General features: G+C 39.0%; 1 protein-coding gene across 8 annotated transcripts in view; it reads left to right on the plus strand.

Annotated features, from left to right (window-relative positions):
• LOC135086212 (zinc finger protein 34-like) overlaps positions 1–12,339 on the plus strand; it is a 38,100-nt gene that overhangs the window by 13,748 nt on the left and 12,013 nt on the right. Inside the window, exon 5 of one of the 8 annotated variants that reach the window (XM_063981015.1) lies at positions 11,172–12,302. The exons of 3 other annotated variants lie outside the window; for them this stretch is intronic. In XM_063981015.1, coding sequence (XP_063837085.1) covers positions 11,172–12,283 — 1,112 coding nt within the window. In that variant the 3' untranslated portion in view covers positions 12,284–12,302. 4 more of the 8 variants (XM_063981014.1, XM_063981013.1, XM_063981011.1 and 1 more) reach the window with 4 other exon arrangements.

Here is a 12,339-nt window from a genome sequence, read left to right on the forward strand (position 1 = left end):
TTAATCATTCCATTTCATAATATTCCAAGTAGGTTTGTCAGATACAATCCTCTTTTTAATAAGTATTAAATACAATGTAGGTGCCATACTAGTTTAGTTATTTATGGTAGTTCGGGAAGCATATAACTACGTCATTGATAATCTTGATGCTCAAAGAATTTACAATGCAAAAAGCCTCATGCCCAATGATAAGTAATAATTTTCATCTTTTCAGATGAAAATGGGCCGGCAAAAGTACACAGTGCCAATAAAATCAGGAGGACGAATCTGCAAATCATATTCAACAGTACCACAATGATTCCTTTTAAATGGCGCGGCAAATACATTTGTTTTTATTGCGGAGAGCACATTAATGAATACAGCGATTTGAGACAACACACGATAGATCACGGAGACTGTACGGATAATGACAGAGCTATAAAATTAGTCAAAGCGGGTGACGCGGAAGTCAAAATCGATGTTTCGGATATCACATGCAAACTGTGTCTCGTTTCGTTCATGTATTTCGATGACATGCTAACACATTTGATGTTCGATCACCATTTGCCGTACAACAAAGATGTACCGTTAGCTTTAACCACGTATCGTCTTGTAGATCTCAAATGCGTGTTCTGCGATAGTAGCTTCAACTATTTTAATAAACTCGTGTCTCATGTTAACCTTAAACACCCAGTCAATCAACTGTACTGTCACGATTGCAATCAGAAATTCAACAAAAAAAGAGACCTTGAATCTCATATTCGCGCTCGGCATAGGTCGGAATATGCGTGTATGAAATGCCCAGTCACTTTTGAATCAAATGCTGCGTTGCAAAAACACAAAGCCACTTTCCACGCTTCACTTTGTAACGTTTGCTTCGAGCCTTTTTCTTCTGACACGGGCAGAGCCAATCACATAAAGAAAGTACATTTCGACAACGACATCCTACAATGCGGGTTTTGCCTCAAAATTTTAAGCACCAAAATAGCGTTCCTCAACCACGCCTCGAAATGCAACGTCAAAGATTCTAAAGACTACATCGAAACTGTCGACGATGATAAGAAACCTACGGTAGTTCAAATACGAAATAATATTGCTTGCATAATCAACATGTCTACTGCTCTGCCTTTTAAGTATTTTATGAATAAGTTCAGATGTTTTTATTGTGCGAAAGATTTTACGGAGTGTGACGATTTGAAGGAACATACAGTTGTGGAGCACCCAATTTGTAATAGTAAACTCAAATGTATGAGACTTCGCAATAGGGAAGCCGGTGCAAAAGTAAAACTAGATGTATCTACACTGTCTTGTAAAATGTGTTTTGAGCCGATGCAAGATTTGGACTATCTAATAGACCATTTGGTAGTAGAACACAAAGCTCAATACGATAAGGCAGTTGACCACAACGTGCAGCCTTTTAAACTTATCAAAGACGATTTCCCTTGTCCGTTCTGCGCTGAGTCGTACAGATATTTCAGTAGCCTTCTAAAACATATCAGCGAGAACCACACGGAGAATAACGTCATATGCCCATTTTGTGGAGTTACTTTTAGGGCGGATCACAATTTGCGGTTTCATATATCGTTTAAGCATAAGACTGGAAATTTCAAATGTACCGTTTGCGATTTGAGTTTCCCGACCAAAGCACATTTGAGGGATCACTCCGGCTCGGTCCACGGGGACAAAGTGGCTCAATGCCAAGAGTGTCTAGAGAAATTTACAACGTTATACGCTGTCCAAAGACACAGGATCAACGTCCACGGTCTCGGTCACAAGTGCTCGTATTGCGGCAAATTGTTCACCAAGAAATCTTTCATGGTGAACCACGTACGACGGTTGCATCTGAAAGAGAAGAACGTGGAATGCTCCGTGTGTTTCGAAAGATTTTTCGATGCAAACGCTTTGAAAATGCACACGATCAAACACGTCGGAGAGAGGAACTTCCATTGCGATATTTGCGGGAAGAAGTTCCTTTGGAAGAAGAATCTTATAGGGCACATGTCCTCGCACATTAAGACTAATCAAGCGTAGGCTTAATCTAAAACTGTGACAAAAATAGACGCACAATTACAGCAAGAAACATTTCTTTTCAGGTGAAATCGCGCGCCCTAACGGATGGTGCGCCTCTGAGCGCCGGCGGAATAACTTGAGAATACTATTCAACTACACCACAGTGTTGCCTTTTAAGTGGAGACGCCGATTCCAATGCTTCTACTGCAACAAAAACTATGCAGAGTACGATGGCTTCAAAAAACACACCAAATCTCACGGCCCGTGTAGCACCAATGATAACGCATTGAGACTCATCAGAGGGGCGCACATTGAAATTAAGATTGACGTGTCAGAAGTAACGTGTGAAATATGCAACGAACCTTTCGCAGACTGGCAGGAAATCGTCGATCATTTAATCTTTAAACACAAAATGGAATTCGATAAAACTGTAGAAATACCCATCCAGGCTTACAGGTTAGCCGATTTGAAGTGCTTGTTCTGTGAAGAGAGTTTCACGTATTTCGGCTATTTGATTACCCATGTAAACGTGGCACATCCTCAGAATTGCTACATTTGTGACGATTGTGGGGTGAAGTTCAATAAAAAACGAGATTTAGCCGTCCACTTTCGGTCGTACCATCGCAAAGGGGGATATCCTTGTGACCAATGTCCACTGGTGTTCGAGAATTTTTGCACTCGACGTACGCACCGAAACAACGTTCACTTTAGGAAGTGTTCATGCTGCAGCCTAAGGTTCACTACACTAAGTTTGTTAAAGAAACATATATCTGCGGCACACCCTAACACTGGTAGTCTAACTTGCGAGTACTGTGCCAAATTGTGCCAATCGCTGCAAGGCTTGCGACTGCACAAAAGCAAGTGCCGAGTCAGACTGTTATCTACCACTAACGACACGGTAGACAGCTCTGTATCTACCGAGCCAAAAAAGAAGCAAAACATACAACAAATTCGTCAGAACATACACTGCATTTTGAACATGTCCACGGCTATACCTTTTAAATTCTTCTCTTCGTTCTCCTGCTTTTATTGCTCCAAGAAGTTCGTAGAATTCGACGATCTTAAACAGCATACGGAAACGGAACATCCTATCTGCGACCTCAAATCGAAATCTATAAAGAATTGCAAGGGGCAAAGGGTATGTGTTAAAGTAAATATAGCATCTCTCCAATGTAAGCTCTGCTGTCAACCAATGGAAAATTTGGACGTCCTGATTGATCATTTAATATTGGAACACAGTGCCACTTACGACAAGTCCGTCGTAGGTTGTTTAGAGCCGTTCCAGATAATCAAAGACAACATACCCTGCCCACAATGCCCGGACCGCACTTTTAGATATTTTGGGATCTTGCAACGGCATATGAATTCGGATCACAGCAACAACAACAAAATTTGCGACTTCTGCGGTCGTACCTTCAAGAACGTCATCAATTTAAAAGTCCACATATCCCATTCACACTCCGGCAGCGCCGAATGTAATACTTGTGGGGTGAAGTTCAAAAACCAGTGGTGTCTCGCAAGGCACCGTGCTAAGTCGCACGATGTTAAAAATTACAAATGCCCCAAGTGCCCCGAATTCTTTAAATCCCAATACGACAAGCAAAAGCATTTGATAAAAGTTCACGATACCGGTCACAAGTGTGAGCATTGTGGGAAGATGTTCACGAGGAATTCGTTTATGAAAGACCACATAAGAAGGACGCATTTGAAAGAGAAGAACGTGCCGTGCACTTTGTGTGGTGAGAAATTTTTCGATAACTATCTTCTGAGGTTGCACAAGGTGAAACACGACGGGGAAAGGAAATTTACCTGTAGCTTTTGTGGGAAAGCCTTTTATAGAAAGAGCAATCTGCACACGCATACGGAAATGCATAACAAATACGGGCACGCGATTGGGCTGTTACAGGACATTAAAAAATAGCGCTGTAGGGCTACTCTGAAACGCTGTTTACTTAGCTTCAAGTCTATCCGTCACCGTCTCATGTCATCTCGCTTTGCGTGAGAGGGATGGCAACATTCGAAACTGATCACGTTTTTCGGAGTAACCTCCCTGCCCATCGATAGTCGAATATTACAGAGGTATACATCATAACTGAGTAGGTTACGTGTGACGTAACGGAGCTGTCACAGTAGTGTCTCTGAAATAATACTATAGTCTATCCAATATAGCTTGATTAGAATGACAGCTGTCATCAAAAGTAACGACATAACTTTGTAGTAGCGATCAATGAGAGCAAAATATTGGCGGACAAGAAATAATTCACGTCTGACCTACAAACAATATTTTCGACGACAGTGCTTCCAATAAAAATGATAATTTCGTGTAAATGCAGCGTTAAATTACACCAATAAGTAGTAATTCGAAATTATAAAAATCAAGCTAGAGTATTAACGACGTCTCTACAAGGTTATCTCGAGTTACAAAAATGTTAATGTTGGGACATATCGACAAATGTCATATTAAATTAAAACTATTTTTTAAACATATTTAACAATTTTTTTTCTAACTCATTTTTTAACATATTTAAGTCAAGTTATGCGTTTTTCTAAATGTTCACTATTAAAAACCAAAAAACATTTCATTCTTAAATAATCAAACATCGGAAATCAATCACCGGTAATTTTTTGGGTATTTATAGCACCGTTGCTCTAGAAGAGATGCCCACCGCCCTCTAGCGAGAGGAAAAAACCACTGAAGAACACTGATGATAATGACTACGACTTAGGTTGTACACCCTTGACATGAATTTTAAATTTTACTGTCTTTAAATTTAAATCATAATTGTCATTTTTATGAATAAAGATATATGAAGAAAAATTGGGTGCATTTTTTCATATCATTTTTTCGAAAACTTATCGATACATCTATGTGAACCGTACGAAACATACCCATCACTAGTCACATTCGTTTGACAGCTGTCATTCTAATCAAGCTATATTGGATAGACTATAGTTCTGAAACGTCAAGTGGCATGAATCGGAACTAATAACCCAGTATGACAGTAGCGCCTTCCTGTCAATGTCATATGACACTTCAGTGTTGCCCAGCTTTATCTGGTTTTGATTTTGACAACACCATTATTTAGAAGTTAGGTTTTAAAACGAGATTTATTATTATTTTTGATACGTTTTAGATTGTAATTTAGTGAGTACAATTTTATTGATCTCAAAAGTCTATTATTATGTATGTAAAACAGGCATTTTTCAGTGCTTTTTTAAACAGGTGTCTGTTTATACACACCGTAGACTTCGGATTTTTAGTCGGCCGATAGTTTGGTCGGGCTGTTAATCAGTATAATAAAACTCATTTATTTTAGCAAGCAGGCTTTTAAAAAACACTTTTACACGTCCCAGTATTAACCCTACCACTGCTTCGGGACAATAAATGGGCCAGTGCTGAGAAGAAGCAGCGCAAGAAACTGTCACTATTGTCAGCTCTTTTCAAGGGTATGAACATTGAACATGTATCCAAGTGCCCATGTACGGATTTGATATCGGCCGATTCCTCATACAAATTGAAGCCGACTTAACTATCGGCCAACTAAAAGTCGGCAGTCTGTGGGGTTATAAGTTCGTTTCATCCACGATGACGCGCCCCACTAATTTTTGGTCTCGGTCGCGCGGGGTGCGGGGAGTTTGATCCGAGCAATCCGTAAGGCATTATTGTAGTGTGCGTGTGCACTCATGGATAATTTATCGTGTACCGATAGCACTCAAATATTAGCGGAAGAATGGTGGGGCGCGTCTTCGTGGATGAAACGGTCTATATCTTATATTTAGTAAGATACTTACTATACAAGCTTTAATTGTGTTTGTGAATAATGTTTGTTTTGGAATTAATTCAATGCGATTTATTTTAATGATTTTTCTTGCAAGTCAATATGAAAACAAATTATGAAGTTATAGGTTGTACTAAATATTCAAATTGATCAAAAATAAGTTTATATTTTCAGTCATTACTGAAGATTGTTTAATCTTTTGTAAGATAAATTTCAAAGTATTTGTATACTGATATTTCTGTCTATTGGACAACACATGAACTTAATACAAATTTTCCTTAATTCGACATTTTATGGTATGGTATTTGTGCTAGCAGCTGCACTCAAATTTAGACATTTAGCACATGACTTCTATGTATACTATTCTATAGTCTGGTCTGCGAGCACGTAGAATTATGTCCAATGACCCCAAGCTACCCTACATCTACAATCTTATCGCTCGCGCTTAACTATATTGCTGTCGCGCTCGCATACTCACTGCGGGCGCCCGCCGCACAGTCGCGACAGCATTATAATTACGCGCGAGCGATAAAGATGGGTAGCTTGGGGTCATTGGACAAAATTCTACGTGCTCACAGACCGGGCTGTACTAGATTTAGTCTAAAGATATTATAATATGTCAATGTCACCCCTCCCGTGCCGCTCCCATACCTCAGATACTGACAGAGTTAAGAGCTGGACCTATAGTGGTATGTTACATAGAAGTAATGTGCATTATGGAGTAATTATATAAACTTTAAGTAGGTACTTAAAAACCCACATTGTAAATGTATTTATTACTGATCGTATATTTATAATAATATCTCAAAAACTTTAGTTTTTATGGTCACTGGATTTCTAATGTGATATTCGATTAGTTGTAAGTCCAATAACTATAGTTTGGTAATAATAAACGTGTTTAACATTAATAATACTTTTATTTACCGTGTACCTTTACCTCCTTACTAATAAAAGTTATTCACTCGTTTAACACTTGTTTAAAGTGCCGTTTAGTATGGAAATGTCACTATAAACTACTGTTTAACGAGTCTGTACATTTTTATTAGTAAGGGGGTTAAAGTTTCATATTTTTGATACATATTTAAAGGACACTACAGAAAAGTTGTCTTGACTTTTGCAAATGGTATTTATTTAGGGTAGGAAGGGAAGTTAGGTACGATTACCTACAACAGATTTTTGATTATTATGAACAAAAGTTTCTGCAAATTAATTTTCAATTAATTAATAACAAAGTTTCATATTTGAAACACATTTGAAGTTTCAGAAATGATCCGTAAACCTAGATTTTTGCAAAGGGTAAGGGTATTTAGGGTAGGAAGTTAGGTACCTACTTACGAAAACATTGATTTTAGGTTACAAGCTATTATTGTTTCAAAGAAGTAACATTATATTTAATAACACACAACATCAAGTTTCTGTAAGTTTGTTTTAAAAGAAATTAAATATACGAAGTATTTCGGCTTAGGAAAAAATCTGCTTAGCGACTATGTTCCAGGACATTTAGGCGATTTGTTCTTTCATAAAATATATCTCCTACTAACGCCCCTAAATATTTGATATTTAAGAATAACCCCAATGTTCTTTAATTTAAGGTTTTAAAAATAAATTTTGAAGAATTATTAGCAAAGTGAAAACGATGCGATAGTTGACAGAAAACAGGGAGAAGAAAAAGAAACGGAGAAAGATTATAGTAGAATTTTCTTTGCAGGTGTCAAATTCGTAACTGTGGAGGACAAGTCTAAGAAAATGGAACTTGCCCGTAAGCTTCTTGTAAAGCGAAGAAACGTGGAATACGTGTTGCAATACGGGAACGTGACGCCCTTTATGTGGTACAAGGGGAAATATAGGTGCTTCTACTGTACTGAACCAATGAAAGACCCGGCAGCGCTGAGAGAACACACCTCTAACCACGAAACTTCAAACCTAGAGAATGTAGTCCATTTTAGAACGAAAAACAACAGAAATAAGGATGCGGCCATTAAAATTGACGTCACGGGCATCGGCTGTAAACTCTGTGACAAACCTGTCACGAATCTGGAGGAATTCATTCATCATTTAATCATAGCACATGACGCGGAATACGACGTCTCGGTCCCGAACTGTCTGTTGCCCTTTAAATTGGACAAAGATCAACCCACCTGTCCAACTTGTGATATGAAGTTCGTGTTCTTCGAATACCTTCTCCGTCACGCGAATAAGCACCATCTATCTCACGACTACATCTGTGACGTTTGCGGGACCAGCTTCCAAGGAGAAAACCACTTGAAGATGCACAATAGGTACTACCACAGGCAAGGTGGTTACACCTGCGACCACTGCGGTGTCAGTTTCGCTACGTTGGCCAAGAAAATCTTGCACGAAAAGAACGTGCATCAAGTGAACTTGTCCACGTGTCCCCACTGTCCGGAGATGTTCAAGAGTCCGTATTTCAAGAAGCTGCATATGGCGAATGTCCACGGCGTTGAAGAATTAAAGATCAAGTGTCCATTTTGCCCGAAAGTCTACCCTCAGGAGAGCATCATGTCTCGTCATATGCGACGAGTCCATCTCCGAGAGAAGAATGTGGAATGCGAAGTGTGCGGAGACAAATTCTTTGGTCCATATGACGTCAAATTGCACATGGTGAAACACAATGGCGACAAGAAATTTGTTTGTAGCGAATGCGGCAAGAAATTCGCCAAGAAAAGCAACCTGAATACACACATGTTTATTCACACTGGAGAAAAGAAGTTTGTGTGTGAGCATTGTAACAAATCATTCGCTCACATAACGAATTACAAAGTCCATGTTAAGAACCGACACGAGGGATATTTCAAAGCGAATGAAGAACTTAAAGGTGATCAGTATAAAGAGGGTATACCTGTGCTAGACGAAACTGATCTTATTCAAATAATTGATAAAGATGAGATGGACGCTACAGAAATCATTGAGCATTATAAGCTTTGCTAGTTGAATGCGAAGCTATAAAGTTTACTCCGATAGTTATAATAATAACTTAACTTTTGTTAATCTAACAATATGTTCGTGTTATATCAGTTATTTAAATAATTAAAAGTTCACTGTATCACTTGAAGTTTTAGAAATAAATATTGCTGCAATAATTTTTACTTTTATTTTCGTCACCCCGATTTGACATTTTTTTATTCAAATTCAAACTCCGGTTTTTTCTTTTGACTTAATCGCAGTGATACGGAGCCGTAAAGAAGTAAAATTTCTTTCCAGGATTGAAAACGAAGCAACAGACAAAAAACGGCGGATTGAAAGAGAAGATCGTACGCGAGAATCGCTTGCAACGGCTCTGTAGGGTGAGGAGCAATATCCTGCTTGTTCTCCGCTATGGCAACGTAATGCCATTCAAGTGGCACACCAAAGGATTCAGCTGTTTCTTCTGCGCCAAACCCATGAAGGACTGCCTCGCTGTCAAAGAGCATACCTCCAAACACAGCTCCTTCGACCTAGAAAACTTCATTCCAAAGCTTGTCTCCAAAGATGTACCAGTAAAAATTGATGTCACTGATCTTGCTTGCAAACTCTGCCCCCAAATCCTGGTTCGAACAATCGACGAACTAGTAGCCCATATTGTCTCGATTCACGACGAAGACTACGACTACACCGCCGGCGTCTGCGTGCTACCATTCTTGCTGAACAAAGACGTGATGTCTTGCGTGCTCTGTGACAAACAGTTCGACAACTTCACTTCGATCATGTGGCATATGAATAAGGAGCATATATCCCATAGCCACATCTGCCAGATATGCGGTCTAAGTTTCATAAACATGATTCGGTTGAACAGGCATATAACCAGCAGTCATATAGGGTTTAGGTGCTCGCTTTGTAGCAAAGTTTTCGCGTCTTGCTACAAGCTGGATATCCACAAAGTCCGGTTGCACGGGCACGTGAAAAGTCATAGCTGCGACCTGTGCAGCGAATCCTTCGAGAACGGTTACCTAATGAAAGTGCATATGGGGAAAGTGCACAACGTCGCGAAGTACAGGATAAAGTGTGAGTATTGCCCGAAAATTTGCACAACCAAAGGGGCAATGGCGCTTCATGTGAAGTCCGTACACTCGGATGCGAGATTTGAATGCGACATTTGTGATTACAAGACTGTTACAAAATCTATGATTCAACTGCATAAAAGGAAGCATTTTGGGGAGAGGAACTACGCTTGTAGCGTATGTGAGAGGAAGTTTGGGAGGGCTAGCAACCTCAGTGCCCATTTTAAGGTGCACACAGGGCACATGGGCAGAGTCTGCAGGCATTGCAGACGTGGTTTTACTGACAATGAGGCGTTAGAGAGTCATAAGATGGAGGTACATTATTTTGATCAGGAGTGATGAGATATCGACCGGCGACCTCTTGAAGGTAGCAGGAAGGCGCTGGATGCAGGCCGCTACCAACCGGCCATTATGGAAATCATTGGGTTCATCATCATCTATACAATGTTCAGCAGTGGACGTCCTATGGCTAAAATGATGATAATTATGATGAGGCATCCGTTGATTTTGGACTTATAGTACCTAAGACTTCTCTGAAAAAAAGCACAGCTTTTAGCTATTGAATGTTTTATCACTTTCTCTGAAATGTTGATTGCACTGTGATGAAAAGAGACAAAATGATTTTGTAATTATTAATTTTATTATTACCGTATAGATTGGTGACCTACATTTTAATATTTTTGAGATTTTTTAAAATGCAATTGCTAATTATAACGAACTATTACTTACTGCATATTTATAATTTGTTCCTTACTACGTAACAAATGTTATTTATTCTTACATTACCTTAATAATTATGTGTAGAATGCGTATGAATTCTATTATTATTGTCTAATGCCTTCAAATGTTCCTTTATTTCTCTGTAGGTATAATTCAATTATTAGCAATTGACTTATCAATTATTAAATAGCCGTGACAAAATAATGCTTTTTTTGTTTTGTTTTTGAATACCTATAGATTATATCATGCAAATTATCACAGGACAGAAAATATAAGTGAGATTGAATTCAGTTTTTTGATTGAGTTTAAATAGAGTTTTGGATTTGTTTATATGACTTCATTTAGTAGCTTAATCTTCCTCATCTTTAGATATTCTTAACTACCACGTTAGGTAGGCAAGGTATAATGAAAGAGTTAAAATAACCCACAGTGAACTCTAAACACTATTTCGTAACCAAAAAAGAATCTACAAATTTTACAATTTAGACAGTTTTTAGGAAGTGTCCAAACTCAAATGACCAGAATATTACCAATTTAACTTACTTTGAACGTATTTTTACTTAGAATAACTATGCCATTATAATTTGAATAAACCGCATTTAAAGACACACAATTCTTTGCATTGCATGACTCTGGCTACCTCTGTTTATAGACCAGCATAAAGACTCACGTGTTTTCCTTTCAGGAGAACTAAGAGGTGGTCAGAGGTCATCCAAAAAGCCTACAGCGCCCCAAAAAACGGAAGACATCTTCGATGGCCCAGTAGTGCCACCCAAACCGGCTCTGACAGCTAATGATAAACGAAAAATCATGCGCGAGAATGTTCTACAAGTTTTAATCAAATCAACAGTAATGCCTTTTAGATGGCTGAAGAGTTCGTACAGGTGCTTCTACTGCTATGACATTTTCCAAGACGCGACAGATCTGAAAGGGCATCAACAGTTGCACATGGGAGACGAGGCTAAGGTCCAAGCAATGAACAATTACTGGGAACCAGTAGTGTACGTAGATATATCGAATCTAACGTGCAAACTTTGCCCGGAAAGGATATTGGATTTGTACGATCTGATTGACCACCTTATTGGTCAACACGGAGTGATATACAATAAGGATGTAGGGATTTGTATGGTAGCGTTCAAACTGGACAACTTCAATGTCAGTTGCCTTGCGTGTGGAGCGAGCTTCTACACATTCGGGCCTCTATTGCATCATACAAATAAAGACCATAAAGGCACATCGGCTATACTTTGCGACGTCTGCGGACAGCATTTCAAAGACGTGAACCTCCTTCGAGGGCATTTCAAAACAGTTCACGAAAATACCGGTCTTCTATGCCCGGAGTGTGGGGAGAAATTCGAAACCAGATCTAAACTAAAGACTCATCAAAAGAACCAGCATGAGATTGACAAGAAATTCAAGTGCATGGTGTGTTCTCTGACCTTTCAAAGTCACTATAAAAGATCCAGGCATATGGCTGCAGAACATAAGAACAGGCAGGAGATAAAATGCCTTCACTGTCCGAAGACTTTCGTCTTCCGAAGCATGATGATGACTCACGTTAGAGACACCCATTTAAAAGTGAGGAACTACATCTGCAGCGTGTGCGGGTGGAAAGCTTTCAACAGCAACAGATTAAAAAACCACATGTACAAGCATAGCGGCGAAAAGAATTTCAAATGTGATGGGTGTGATAAAGCATTTACCACTAAGAAGATCATGCGAGCGCATTTTGTCCGTATTCATAAGAACGCTCCTCCTGTGATGCAATACGACCCAATTAATCCTTATGGACATTAAGTGTCATTCCTAGTCAAATTCTTTTAAAGATAAAAGATTATTTACATTTACATACA

Source organism: Ostrinia nubilalis, chromosome 30 (genome assembly GCF_963855985.1).
Source record: "Ostrinia nubilalis chromosome 30, ilOstNubi1.1, whole genome shotgun sequence".
In the NCBI taxonomy this organism is placed as follows: domain Eukaryota; kingdom Metazoa; phylum Arthropoda; class Insecta; order Lepidoptera; family Crambidae; genus Ostrinia; species Ostrinia nubilalis.